The sequence below is a fragment of the Pseudorasbora parva genome, chromosome 1 (genome assembly GCF_024679245.1).
Source record: "Pseudorasbora parva isolate DD20220531a chromosome 1, ASM2467924v1, whole genome shotgun sequence".
NCBI classification, from domain to species: domain Eukaryota; kingdom Metazoa; phylum Chordata; class Actinopteri; order Cypriniformes; family Gobionidae; genus Pseudorasbora; species Pseudorasbora parva.
The window spans coordinates 14,606,892-14,620,304 of record NC_090172.1 but is presented as its reverse complement, the minus strand read 5'-3'; the positions used below and the strand labels follow the sequence as shown (position 1 = coordinate 14,620,304).

Here is a 13,413-nt window from a genome sequence, read left to right as displayed (position 1 = left end):
GTCTAGATCATAGTGTCCTGGGTCCTCTCTTATGCACTCTCCTCTTTAGCTCGCCCCACAGGTTTTCGAATGGGTTAAGGTCTGGGGACTGAGATGGCAATGGGAGGACCTTGAGTTTGTGACTGCTGAACCATTTTTGTGTAGATTTTACAACATGTTTTGGATCTTCAGCTTTCTGGCAGAGGCCATCAGGTTTTTATTTAAAATGTCCTGGTAGCTCAAAGCATTCATAATGCCATGCACCCTAACAAGGTTCCCAGGGTCTTTGGAAGAGAAACAGCATCACAGATCCTCCACCATACTTCACGATGGGCATGAGGTGCTTTTCGGCATACTAATCTTTTGTTTTAAGCCAGACCCACTTAGAGTGTCTGTTGCCAAAAAGCTCAATCTTAGTCTCATCTGACCAAAGCATACGATCCCAGTTGAAGTCCCAGTACCGCTTAGCAAACTCCAGATGTTTACGTTTGTGAGTGTTAGTGAGAAAAGTTTTTTTTCCTTGCATGCCTTCCAAACTGCTTGTTGGCAAGAGCATCTGATGGTTGTTTTGGAGACTTTATGACCCCAAGATGCCACTCTTTGATGCAATTCTGTGACAGTGAGCTTAGGACATTTTTTTTTACTTCTCTTACCATCCTCCTCACTGTGCATTGTGGCAAGATAAACTTGGGACCTCTTCCAGCCTTGTTTGTCACTGTTCCAGTTTTAAGCTTCTTAATGATTCCTCTGACTGTAGATACAGGCAAGTTAAGGCGAGTGGCTATTTTCTTGTAGCCATTGCCTGACTTATGAAGGTCTAGATCAATTTCATTTTTGGGTGAACTAACTGTGGCGAGGTGAACGAGCCAGTGACATGGGAGGAGCGACGTGATTGCGAAGGAGCGTCACCTGCGAGCCACACCGGTCTCAAGTCCTCTCATGAGGGAGTCGGGGGCATTTAAGGACAAGCGACCCCAGTCAAGGACGAGAGAGGACCAGGCCTGTGCCCGGTTGCATAAAACACCTTAAGTTTTTCCCTTAAGTATGATACTTAAGGCGTGATTTCCCCTTATCTAAGTTAATGATTTAAGGGTGTTGCAAATAATCCCTTAAACGGTTCTCTTAGGTAAGGGACACCGCTAAGTGTTTCACGACTGCGACCCAGGTTTTACCGTTATAAAATTCTATTGTTGCCATAGACACGCTACGCTGGCGGGTTAAGCACACTGTGCGATTTTGGCCACGATTTGGCCGTCTGGGTCAAATTTAGCAAATCCTAAAAGATTCCTCAGATCCTAGGCTAAAATCTGACGTCTTTGGTCATTAGTTTGACATGTTCACCGGCAGCCGATTAATGAGCGCTGCGATCAAATTTTGCCTCAGACGAAATTCTGGCAGTGTCAGAAGATTTGGCACACAATCCTGCAGTGTGACTTCTCCTACGACGACAGTCAAATATCTCCGTTTTTTTAAGACAAACTATTACCAAAACGAGAGCTAGAGATTTCTTTGTAGCCAGCATTTCAGTCCCGCGTGTAATGCAGCTCACTGTCACCGAACGCGTCACTCATTGATGATATAAAACTCCGGGTGAGTTTTCTAGCGCGCGTCCGTTTTTAGCGCGCCTTCACTATCGCGCAGTCTGACATTAATGTCAACTGAGATCTTACAGTGTTACATGGCGATCATGTTCGTACAGTCTGACAAGGGACATTTGCAAAGGATTTTGAAAAATCGCACAGTGTGCAGGATCCATTAGAGAGTGAAGCTAAGATTCAACAAGAGGAATATTACACGGAGTGAGAGAACATTATTGTCTTAAATCAAATAAAAATGATCACTGCTGAGGATAAACGATTTGAAGATCACGACAAAATAAAATACTATGCTTGGTAACGTTATTTGTTTCACACGTTAGACCTTCTCAGCAAAAATCAGCTTCAACACCGGCAGAGCGCCAGCAGCACGCCAAACCATGCAGCAAAGTGAGGTTTTATTGCTTCTTTGTTAACAATTATTTTAGTCTATTGTTAATTTTACTTAGAACAGCCTCGATATAATTTTTAGATTTTTTTCATTATTCCTTCAAAACACTTGTGAATTGCAGAAAGACGCAAATATCCTCTCCAGCCGCGACAAGAGAAAAAGTGCTAGAACTGCAAAGAGACATCCTACAGAAGACAAAACTGCAATTAGAGATCGAAAAACTTAAAAAGGAGAAGGAAAATCAAGACCTTTACAACTTCATTCTTAATAACAAACTAATGCAGCTACAAAGTGAAGGAAAAATAAAATGCACATCAATTGACGAATATTTTTTTTATGACAGATCTGACAGGTTTTGTATTTATTTATGATTTATTTATTTATATTTTATTTATTTATATTTATGACTATTGTCCATAGGCTACTAGCTAAACTAATTAAATAATGCATTTACGATGGCATCTCTGACAACAAATCCAGCCCGTTGAAAATCTTGTTGATTTTCTTCATGAGCCTCTTCTGCTTCTGCTTCTTGAGCCTCTTCTTCGACATCATCTCCCTCTTCACAATACATCTTTGACATGTTAAAAAGAACAACGCTGGCGACAATAATTTTGCAGGCCCTTGGAGGCTCAACGCGCAGCTTGCTGTGGAGACAGTGAAATCTGCGTTTGAGCTGTCCGATCGTCCTCTCAATTATAGACTGTGTGTGTGTCAACGCATTGTTGTATCTTTCCTAGGATCAAACGATGACCATAATTATCAACGAGTCAAAATACATTTTAATACATTGAAAAAATATGATCAATAAGTTGACAATAGCCTATATGTTTTTACTTAATTTTCAACTTTTTAAAGTTAATAGGCTATAGCTCTCTGTCAAAATCCTAGAGTGTACTCCCTGGCCATGATGCAACAACATTTCTAATTCTGCACAGATGGTCACACTAGCTGCACATTAACAGAATGGTAATTTTTTCTGTTAACATACTGATCTTCATGCGTGCGGGGAGAATTCTGACATGTGTGCCATCAATTACACCACTTATTCGAGGAAACCCCGCTTTCCGAAAAAAAAGAGGTTTGAATGGCATCCAGTTCAACACGCGATGGAAATGTCACAGTTTGGCTTAAATGACGGCCGAGAGCCCCGGCAACCCGGTGAATAACTCTACTAACTGACAATTTATGAACATGGAAAACATCTCCCACTACAGACTGGAAACTCCCAGTTGCAAAGAACCGAAGTGCTATAAGCAACTGTAACACAGAGGGTAGTGAGTGGTTGCGCTGGGTAACATGATCAAGATTGCCTTCCAGTTTGTTAGCGATCTCATATTTCCCGCGGCGATCAAATCTATATTCGCGAAGCAGTTTTTCATCGCTAAGATGGTCCAGAGGATTCTCTCTCTATCGCGAAAAATTCGCTTTGGCACATTTACGTCTTCAACAGGATCAATAAACTCAGCTATTTTTTTCTCATTAATGTTCGTCAACTCTTAAGGTAAAGTTTTCCTAACCTTAAACTATACTTAGTAAAATGACAGTTAAGGGGCTTTATGCAACACTTAACGGTTTTTAAGGGATTACTTAAGTGAAAAATAGACATTTGAGGATAATTCTAAGGGTTTATGACGTTTCAGTTTAATAAACCCTTAAGTGACACTTAAGGGTTATTTTATGCAACACCCTTAAGTTTAAGGGAAACCTAAGGGTGATCTTAAGGGAAATTTTCACTTAAAGTGTTTTATGCAACCGGGCACTGGTCTTTACCTTGAGTTTTGTTTATGGTTTGTTATGTGTGTGCGGGCAGTCGTCTGTGAGGGGCTGCCCGCGGTTTACTTTCGTTTTGTTTATTTAATAAAAGTTGTTGAATGTTCACTGGTTCCCGCCTCCTTCCTTCCCATCTACGAATGTTATTACATTGGTGCCGAAACCCGAGAGGAAGGAGGGACACGCTGTCGAAGAGCCCTCGCAGCTGAGGGGGATCGCGGTGCTGAGGAGTTCGGGCAGCGCGGATGGGGAAGGACCGTGAGAGGCTGCCTGAGGCGGTGGTACTGGAGCGGGTGAAGACCGGTGGGACGGAGAGCTCGCTGCTGTGCCCCTGGGTCAAGGTGGGGTGGCGGCCGTCCTGGAGGGAGCGGAGGAGTCGTCGGTATTTGCCGTGGGCCGGAGTCTGCTGCCGTCCGCCATGATGGGGAGGAGCAGGGAGCACGGGACTCGCTGCCGACTGCCCTCAATCGGAGGAGCCACCGCCGGCCGCCAGGGGGCAGAGGAGGATCGGGCCGTCCACCGGGCGTCCACCACCATCGCATGGCACTGCGAGGAAGAGCCTCTCGGCTGGTGAGGACCGAGTGGCAGTGTGTCGGGGAACCGGACCAGATTTTATTTTTTATTTTTCCTCTCTCCACTCTCTCGTCCTGTCGCTCGGCCTCCATCTCCCGCTTCTCTCGTCTCGTCCACCCATATCGTAGACGCGTGAGACGTGGAGATTGGGCCCCCCAGGGGGGAGTAGGAGCAGTCTCAGGTGTACCCCTCGGCCTGCGAGGGGCTATGGGGGTATGTGGCGAGGTGAACGACCAAAGGACATGGGAGGAGCGAGTGAGAGCCTGCGAGCCACACCGGTCTCGAGTCCTCTCATGAGGGAGTTCGGAGGCATTTAAGGACGAGCGACACCAGTCAAGGACGAGAGAGGACCAGGCCTGGACTTTACTTTGAGTTTTGTTTATGTGTGTGCGGGCATTCGTCAGTGAGGGGCTGCCCGCGGTTTACTTTTGTTTTGTTTATTTAATAAAAGTTGTTGAATGTTCGCCGGTTCCCGTCTCCTTCCTTCCCATCTCGAACGTTATTACACTAACCCTTTAAGTATTAAATGATATTCAATATGAAATGTATTGTTGTAAAAAAGTACAATATTATGTTTTGGAATGTTGTGGAGTAAAGGTTTTTCAAAGAAGAACACTGATAAAGAACATATACTTGAAAAACAAAATTACTTGGAAAGTAAAAATACTTGAGTCCTGTCCGTGAAGTTCATTTAAAAATACATTGTATGGTGGGGAAAATTCTGTATTACTGTTACTACAAATAAAGCTCTTTTTGATTATGCTATGTTAACTTTTTGTAACATATGATGTAACAGATCGACCAAAAAGCCAAGATTTGAAGATGTGAACAAATCACTATTTTGAGCTGATTAAATGGAGTTAATGAATATCAGACTAATCTGGTTCTTAAGAGCAACTCACTAACTCAGTGCATATGTTTCCCTCTTGAATGACTTCAATTTCGACTTCACTAAATGGCAATAAATGTCAAAAAGATGCATATCAATTCTTCAAAATTCTCCTTTTGGTTTCCACAAAAATAAATTATGGCACATGGGTTTGGAAGAATATGAAAGTACTATTTCTCCGTTTTTGGCATTGCTTGAAGCAAATACACTGTGTCTCACAACACTCAGCCACAAGCAAACCCTCCTCCATATTTATGTAGTAAAACTCACTCAAGAGTTGCTCCATATGGAGATCTGCACACACTTGTTCAGCAGCAGTGACATTAATAACCGCACCGCCTCCTTGATCTTTCATCACAGGCCTGATCTCTCTGCCTGATAAAACTCACTCTTTCTCAATGTTTATAACGGTTTATCACATTGGTATGTGTAGCCATCTGATCTGCTCCACTCACTGACAGAGGAAACATAAAGAGTGATGGAAAAGATGGCACAAGACCATTTTTTAGTAAACTAAGTCAAGGGTTAAGGGAACAGATGACTGGGTTTGGTAATGGTTACTCAAGATGCAGATGAGTTTGCACTATTATTACTGGTTACATCAGAATTAGGGCTGGGTTGTAAATTTTGGTTGATGGTACAATGTGGTTTAAACTCTTTAAGGATGTGGGTTTGGATTAGTAAGGGCATGGCTAGATGTTAGCAAGTAATCCAGTCTTGATTTTGATCTGGATCAAACCTTCAGTATATGCTGCTCCAAAAGGATTGGGAAAACATTGATCCAAATAATCAGGATTATACAGATCCTGATGGGGTGGATTCAGCGTGGATTTCAGAAACAAAATGCAATACAATATTAAAATTGTTAAGATGGTTAAGGATGCGTGTTTAAACTGTACCAAGCTCAAACTAGATCTCTAGTTTTTGTTGTTCAAAACCTTTTAAGATTAGGATACCTTTGATCCCATAAAAAAATCTGGATTATACTGATCCCAGCAGAAGGGTGGATTTCAGGAACAAATTTATGCAAAATTTCTAAGGTAAAACGACTCAGAGAACGCAAAACCGTTGAAATATTTTGGCCTACCCAAATTGATATGCTTCCCATACACACATACCGTTGTCTAGGTTGAAAATGTTGGTGTCATTTTATAGGAAACCCTCTGAAGTTACTTAAAACACTGCTAAAAGTGATAAACATGTAATGTTATCTAAGCTGTAATAACCCCCCCAAAAAGTAGGCGCTTTTAGATTTTTTTTTCTCTCCATAAATTCATTTTTGAAAGTGTGAAACTCAGGCCCTGTGTGCTCTAGGGCTATTTCCACTAAATTACAGAAAATAGTGGATAAAAGAAGTTTGTCTGTGTCATGTTGTATGACAGATTTATTCAAATGGGTCTGAAGGGATGACCCCCCTGGTGAGGCGGAAATCGCACCAGGGTAATTTAGTGTAAATACATTACTTTGTGTAAAACAAATGCCAAAGTGATACATATCTGAAAGTAGAGACTAAGCTTTCAAATGGTACCACATATGACATCATAGCTCCTCCACAGACATTTAAAATGGGAAGTATATACATGACGATGCCATTCCTGTCCCTGTACAAAGCCCTCTGAGTTTAAAGGTCCCATTCTTTGCGTGTTTTCAAAGCTTTGATTATGTTTACAGTGTGCAATATAACATGAGTTCATGTTTCACGTGTAAAAAAACATAGTATTTTTCACACAATTTACTTATCTGTACAGCGCTGTTTCCTCTGTCCTAAAAACGGCCTGATGTTTTACTTGTTCTATGAAGTCCCTCCTTTAGAAATACATAACGAGTTCTGATTGGTTCAGGGCTTCCCGTGTTATTGGACAGCAGCTTAGCACACTTTTTTGCCCAGAAAGGTGCCGCCTCTTACCATAACTAGGAGATGCAAGCGCTGAATGCGCGCTCTTCTCCACGAGCAACAAGACCACGCCCCCTATTTTGCGTGTTCTTGTGGGCGGAGGGTTAGTCAACAAACGGTTCTAGTCATTACATCCCTGCACTTCCTGCTGTAGTCCAAACCGGCCGTTCGCTGTAGGCTTTGAAAGGGAACTTCTGTTAAATAAAATATCTCGTTTGTCATTGAACTTTGAGCTTTATAATTTTACAATTATTTATGCTCTAACAGCAACATTACACACTAACTAAAGTTTGAAAGATGGAATCGCAAAGAACGGGACCTTTAAGAGGTTAACCTGTCTCATATTTTTTCCATCACTATGTCACTTTAGGGGCTCCGCAGAGCACTATAATCCAGATTTGATCATCTGAAAAAGTGCATATCTGGATTAGGATGGTCCAATCCAGTTTTGCTTTGAAAAATCAGCACAAAAGTAAAACAGATTACCTGATCCATGGGATTTCCAAATCCAGATTATTCTGATCTAGATTAAACTTTTTGAACAATTGGGCCCTGATTACAGGTTATGCTAATTTGTTGAAACATGTAGAAGGGTACTAATCATGGAACAGAGTACTACACTATCATCGGTAAGCGAAAACATTAAATTAGCCAAACTATTTAATAAACAAACACATTCTAGGCATGCAGATTCTTTGTAGGTCTGGTTTCGATTAAGGCATCTGTGTACGAGCTGTTGTATTAGGGTTTGAGATCACTTTAGGTATTTACTGAGGTTAAAGTAAAAGCTGATGTTTGATGGTCAGTGGATTAAGGGTTATTTCTCTTTGGAAGAAAATGGTTTGGGACATTGAATGTGTACATGTTGTGCATGTGTGTTAGCACTTACCAGACCCCATTATAGTCAGAGATACACTGGTGATAAATCGTCCCACCAAAGCGAAAAGGAAACTTGCACTCTTTGCCATCTGTTGTGAGAACTAAAGCACACACACATCCAAACCCATGAACCAACAGTTATTAGAAACAGAAGCTGTTTTTTGAGGACTGTTAGCAATTGAAGAGCATTCATACCTTTCTGAATTACAGTGTTAGACTGTCCGGACACTAAAATTTCAATACCAGGTGGCTGCTTGCGCTTTGAGGGAGAGTGAGAGAGAGAGAGAGAGAGAGAGAGAGAGAGAGAGAGAGAGAGAGAGAGAGAGAGAGAGAGAGAGAGAGAGAGAGAGAGAGAGAGAGAGAGAGAGAGATAAGTTTGATAAGTTTTGCCAAGACGTATCCCAAATAACTAACATTCAGCTAAAACTCATGGAACACTCACCGATCCAGCAGACTGCAAACAGGGCAATAAAATAAGACATAGCAGCAGAAGAAAGTCTCGACGAGTCAGAACTGGAGAAAACACAGAAAAATCCAAGCAAGATATGTTTGAACGAAGTGTTCTCTGCATGGCAGATCTTTGGACACGTTTCACCAGGGGAAAAAAAAATCACTAAATAAACTCAGAGAGTGTCCCAAACGCAAGTGTCATCTGTAGCATTCATCCATTATATCCCGGGGCGATGGATGCGTAAAAGCTCACCGCAGGAAAAGCCTCTTCAAGGGAGTTCCCACGAGACAAGCCTGTGATTACACCTGGCGGAGTGGACAGACCCAGCCCAGCAGCTTGTGATGTAATACCGATCCTCATGCTTTGATTTAGGGGTTGTTGTCAGTGGTGACAACTGAATCCACCCACGAGTGATGTTGCGCCGCGAGAGACACGATAGGTAAAACAGGGAGAGTTTTGCGCGGCGCGTCACGTTCAGATGAATGAAGTTAATCATGCGTAGACCGAAACTACATTCAGAGCAAAAGCTGAATTCCTCCGCATATGTGTGTAACAAAGGACATAAAAAAGGAACCATGGGTACTGAGAAACAGATATATGTAATAATAGCTGTAGTAGTCATAATTATACAAATATAATAAAAAATAATTAAAGTAAAGAACACGAGCTTTAAATTAGAGCAGAATTAGAAGCTTTCCACATCAGAATGAGCTAAAATAAATAATAATAATAATAATACCCTAATAATCACGTAATTGATGTTTAATAACCAACTCAATTTATAATAAAATTACCTAAATTTACTAATAAAAAAAAGCTTTTCTCTGCTTATTTTTGTCAAATAATGCAAAACCTTTTTGTCTATAATTCTACACAGTGTCGCATGTTCTTTTAAGGTGGATTTCCATTCCCTGTGTCTTCACTGCAGACAGCACACACTTCCTTAAAGCTCAGGAATAGCACAGACAAATCATTCACAGTCGGGTGAAGATGTGAGGAAATATGTGTGTTTACTCTGCATTAAGGGATTGTCTGGGTGTGACAGTGTTTGGAAGTGAAAGTCAAAAATGCTCTTAAATGAAAGCATGTCGTCTGGCCTTTGTGCTTCTATTTGCCGTTTTGCTTAGTTTGCTTTCTGCCAAAACCGGCTGGATTTAAAGCAATGACGTCACTGACAACTTAGCCCCAGGGTTTCAACACATATAGCTTTTTTGGGAAGAAGGTCACATGAACAGCAACAGTGTATGATAATCTGTTCACAGCAGCAGTTGTTTCAAAGACAAAGATAAGTTCCAAGTAAATTTATTTTTTCAATTACTAAAATTGTTAATAAACTGCACTGTGCCATTTCATTTGCTGCTGTTCAGATAGAACTGTCTTCAGAAAGGTATGGTTTGACAGTTAAAACTGCATATAAGGCCTAATATATATATATAAATAAATAAATATATATATATATATATATATATATATATATATATATATATATATATATATATATATATATATATATATATATATATATATATATATATATATATATATATATATATGAAGCTTTAAAGGGATGCATTAATGACTCACCCTAATGTTGTTCCACACCCGTAAGTTTAAAACACAGTTTAAGATATTTTATATTTTAGTCCCAGATCATATGCAGTCTATGTACACTGCACTGTCCATGTCCAGAAAGCTAATAAAAACATGATCAAAGTAGTCCATATGTGACATCAGTTGGTTGATTAGAATCTCTTGAAGCATCGAAAATACATTTTGGTCCAAAAATTAATCTGAATTATTTGGATCACGTGTCAAACTGCTGAAATCACGTGACATTGGCGATCCGAATCATTGACCCATTTTTGGGTGAACTAACCCTTTAAAGTAGATGGCTGAGAGAAGGCATGTGGGCATTTGTAAGTTAATGACCTTGTATCCAATTAGTGCATTGTATCAAATGATTAATTAAAATGTAAGTAAATAGTATTTAAGGCCACCTAATTTAAAGTGGGTCTCGATGCCTCGGAAAATTCTGTTGTCATTTGCATAAAATAAAAATCCCTTTCGATGTTGGTCACTTCGTCATTTCATTGAAAACACTCAACCATTGTTTTCCTCAGTTCAGTCCTAGTGAGCCGCTGTCCTGCAGAGTTTGGTTCCAATCTTGAAAGACATCTATGCTCTTATTGATAATTAACAGAGGTTTAGATTATGATGTTTTATTGAAAAAGTCACCATTATGGAGATCAGTGTTTCCTTTAGTTAGGCCGTTTAATTAGATGTTCTAAAAATTATTATTATTATTATTATTTTTACATTCTAAGAGAGGAAAAGTTTAGACGCACATAGATATCAAGAATCAGCATATGAATCACAACAACAGTGACTTAATGCTGCACTGCATGCTGGGAGCAATGAGTTTTTTTACTGTGGCTTAGAAGAGTTGAAGCTAAGGATATCAAATCTCTAGGACTGAACTTACCCTGAATTAGAGGTACAAAAATGTAGCCATAAGGCTACAGCCCCAGTGACGGCCACTTGTACCTTAAAAGGTACAATTGTGTACTCTTTTTTTGACAGTGTTTAAGCACACAATATAATGTCAGGCTCACTTCCTAGGCAACGCTGAGATTGCCTTAAAATCTTACTTCTTCAAGAGAATTCATATAAGCCTCTCTTACCTTGGAGTCAGCGCTTACAAGTGGACTTCAAAAACTTCATCGATTACATTAAGCATGTTTAGCAGCACCAGTGCAGGTCCCATGATCTACCGTTGAGCTTCCAGAGGGCCATAACTCTTGTTGCTTTTCCTGGACCACACCCACATAAGCTATCCTTGATAGCTCGAGCTGCCCTAGCTGCAGCATCATGAGCGTGAGGATTTTCTACCTTGGACAGCTTGGGCATAGGGAACGCTCATATCTTCATGTAGCAACCTTGGCTTCTCATGATCTCCTCATGGTAGTAGAGCTGTGCACCAGCCATAAGATAAGAGCAAGGGGTTTATGCTGGCAGCCTGGTACAGGTCCTACGTGCCTCCTGCTCTCTGAACGTGCTCACGATGTAATCAGACCAACAACAGTGTTCTGTATTGCATAAGCACAAAGTGTTCCAGTCAAAATGGATCAGCCCCTCACACAATATAGACAGTGTCCCATCTCAGTGGGGCATTCTGTCTTGTAGAGCCCAAATAGCTCCAGATGCTTACTTATGTTAACAGACATACCCCAGTGCTCCTGCCAATCACTGAATTCCTATGATACATGCAATTTTCATTAGGACGATTAGTGTTGCTCACACTAACCTCCAAATACATCAGCACTGCCGCTGTTCACATGTGGGTGTGTAGCTGCTTGGCTGTTTGCTATATACACTGACATTGCTTCTGTTCATAAAGAACCGGCTAAGCTGCTGTTCTCATGTTGATGTGTAATGCTGCTTTTACTGTCCGCTCATAGCCTTTCCATGATAAACCACAGCTGTGTCGCTGCTTCCATAAGGGAGTGCACTGATGCTTACGTTAAAGCCGGCTCCCCTTCCATTATGTGTCATCATCAACTCTCTGAGCATGACTCAACAAGTTCTGTCTTCGATCTTACAAAGAATATATTCATTTGCAGTTCTGCCCTAAGGCCGTGTGTCCACCAAAGCGTTTTTAGCCAGCTGAAAACGCTAGGTGCTCTGCTGAAAACGCCTCACTGTGAGCACTTGATAGCATTTTGGCGGGCTGCGTTTTTTTTTTCTTCAGTTGAGACTCGATATGGAAAATCAGCGGAAATGTTACTAATTTCACAGGTAGTTTGTTTCTGTATTGATTCTATACAAAACTGCAGATACATTGTAAAGTACTTGCTCTGGTTCTTGTTTTAAATCCTTTTTTTTCGGTTATTATTGCTTGCTGTCATCTATTGAAGACACAGAATGTGGCGGTTGGTCAGTGTTGTATTTGTCCCGCCCCTCCTCCACTGTGATTGGAGGGCTGAGTGAAGAGTGACAGTGATGAGCGCTGCATTTTACTCAAAGTTGAACGTTCTTCAACTCTCAGCGACCAGTAAAAAATGCAGAGCGCTCGGCGCTTGCTTGAGCGTGAAATACTCGCACAGCGCCTCGTGGTGCTCCAGGCGTTCTAAAAACGCGACGCTTCCAATGAAAACAATTGAAAACGCCAGCCAGCCACATGAAAAAAGCTTTGGTGGACACACGGCCTAAGGCCTGTCAAGCATATTCACAAAGCATGTAGATACAGCACAACCTCCTTGCAAATCGAGCTGTAGATTGCTTATCAAACAGGGTTTTACAGTAATTATTTTTCTGGTTCCCTCGATGGATGGCGGACTCCGCCCCATTCTACAGACGGCTGAACCACCCGTTATCAAACACTCATTCAAAATGATTACATCAAAACCTGGGGCTGGGGGCTGGAATCTCACGCACATTCACGAGATGCATGAATGCAGTTATCTTCCCTTTTTTCTCGATTGATTGAGATATCGATTGAGTGGGATAAGCATTCTGAACTACTTCAACTATCGGCTGGTTCTTGTTCATTCACAGAATGGGTTGTACAGCCACAAACATATGATCACCTTCAGTTCTTGGGTCTTACGGAAACCACTCCACCCCTGCAAATAACAAAAGTTCTTCAGGTCACTCAGTGCATTTGTATGCAAGCCAACCTCTTACATGAGCGCTCGCAAGTCATAGTCACCAATGATGTTCAAATTAGAGAAAACCTTCCCTTTGAAATGCTTTCAAAGAACACTCGGATAGCTGCTGTGATATTATGTGGGCTGGGCCTGTGTCAGCTCTTGCTAAAAGGCTTGGCAAATGAGTCTGCTGTGCGTACTGCTAACCCCCAAATGCCGAGATGCAATGCCCCCTTGGAAAAGTACAGCTATCAACAAACAGGGCATAACAATGGGACAGGCAGCGAGCCCTTTGCGATGGCAGATCGGCATGGCCCGGACCTAGTGGGGATGCTGACATAAG

General features: G+C 41.3%; 1 protein-coding gene across 1 annotated transcript in view; it reads right to left on the bottom strand.

Moving 5' to 3' along the window:
* The window catches only part of LOC137052093 (hepatocyte growth factor activator), a 51,135-nt gene extending 42,344 nt beyond the window's left edge, over nucleotides 1-8,791 (bottom strand). The window contains exons 1-3 of the mRNA XM_067428865.1: nucleotides 8,416-8,791; nucleotides 8,169-8,232; nucleotides 7,984-8,074 (exon numbers count right to left, since the gene is read on the bottom strand). Of these exons, the coding sequence (XP_067284966.1) occupies nucleotides 7,984-8,074; nucleotides 8,169-8,232; nucleotides 8,416-8,544 (284 nt within the window). The 5' untranslated portion in view covers nucleotides 8,545-8,791. The remainder of the gene's footprint in view (nucleotides 1-7,983; nucleotides 8,075-8,168; nucleotides 8,233-8,415) is intronic.
* Nucleotides 8,792-13,413: the final 4,622 nt, after the last annotated feature.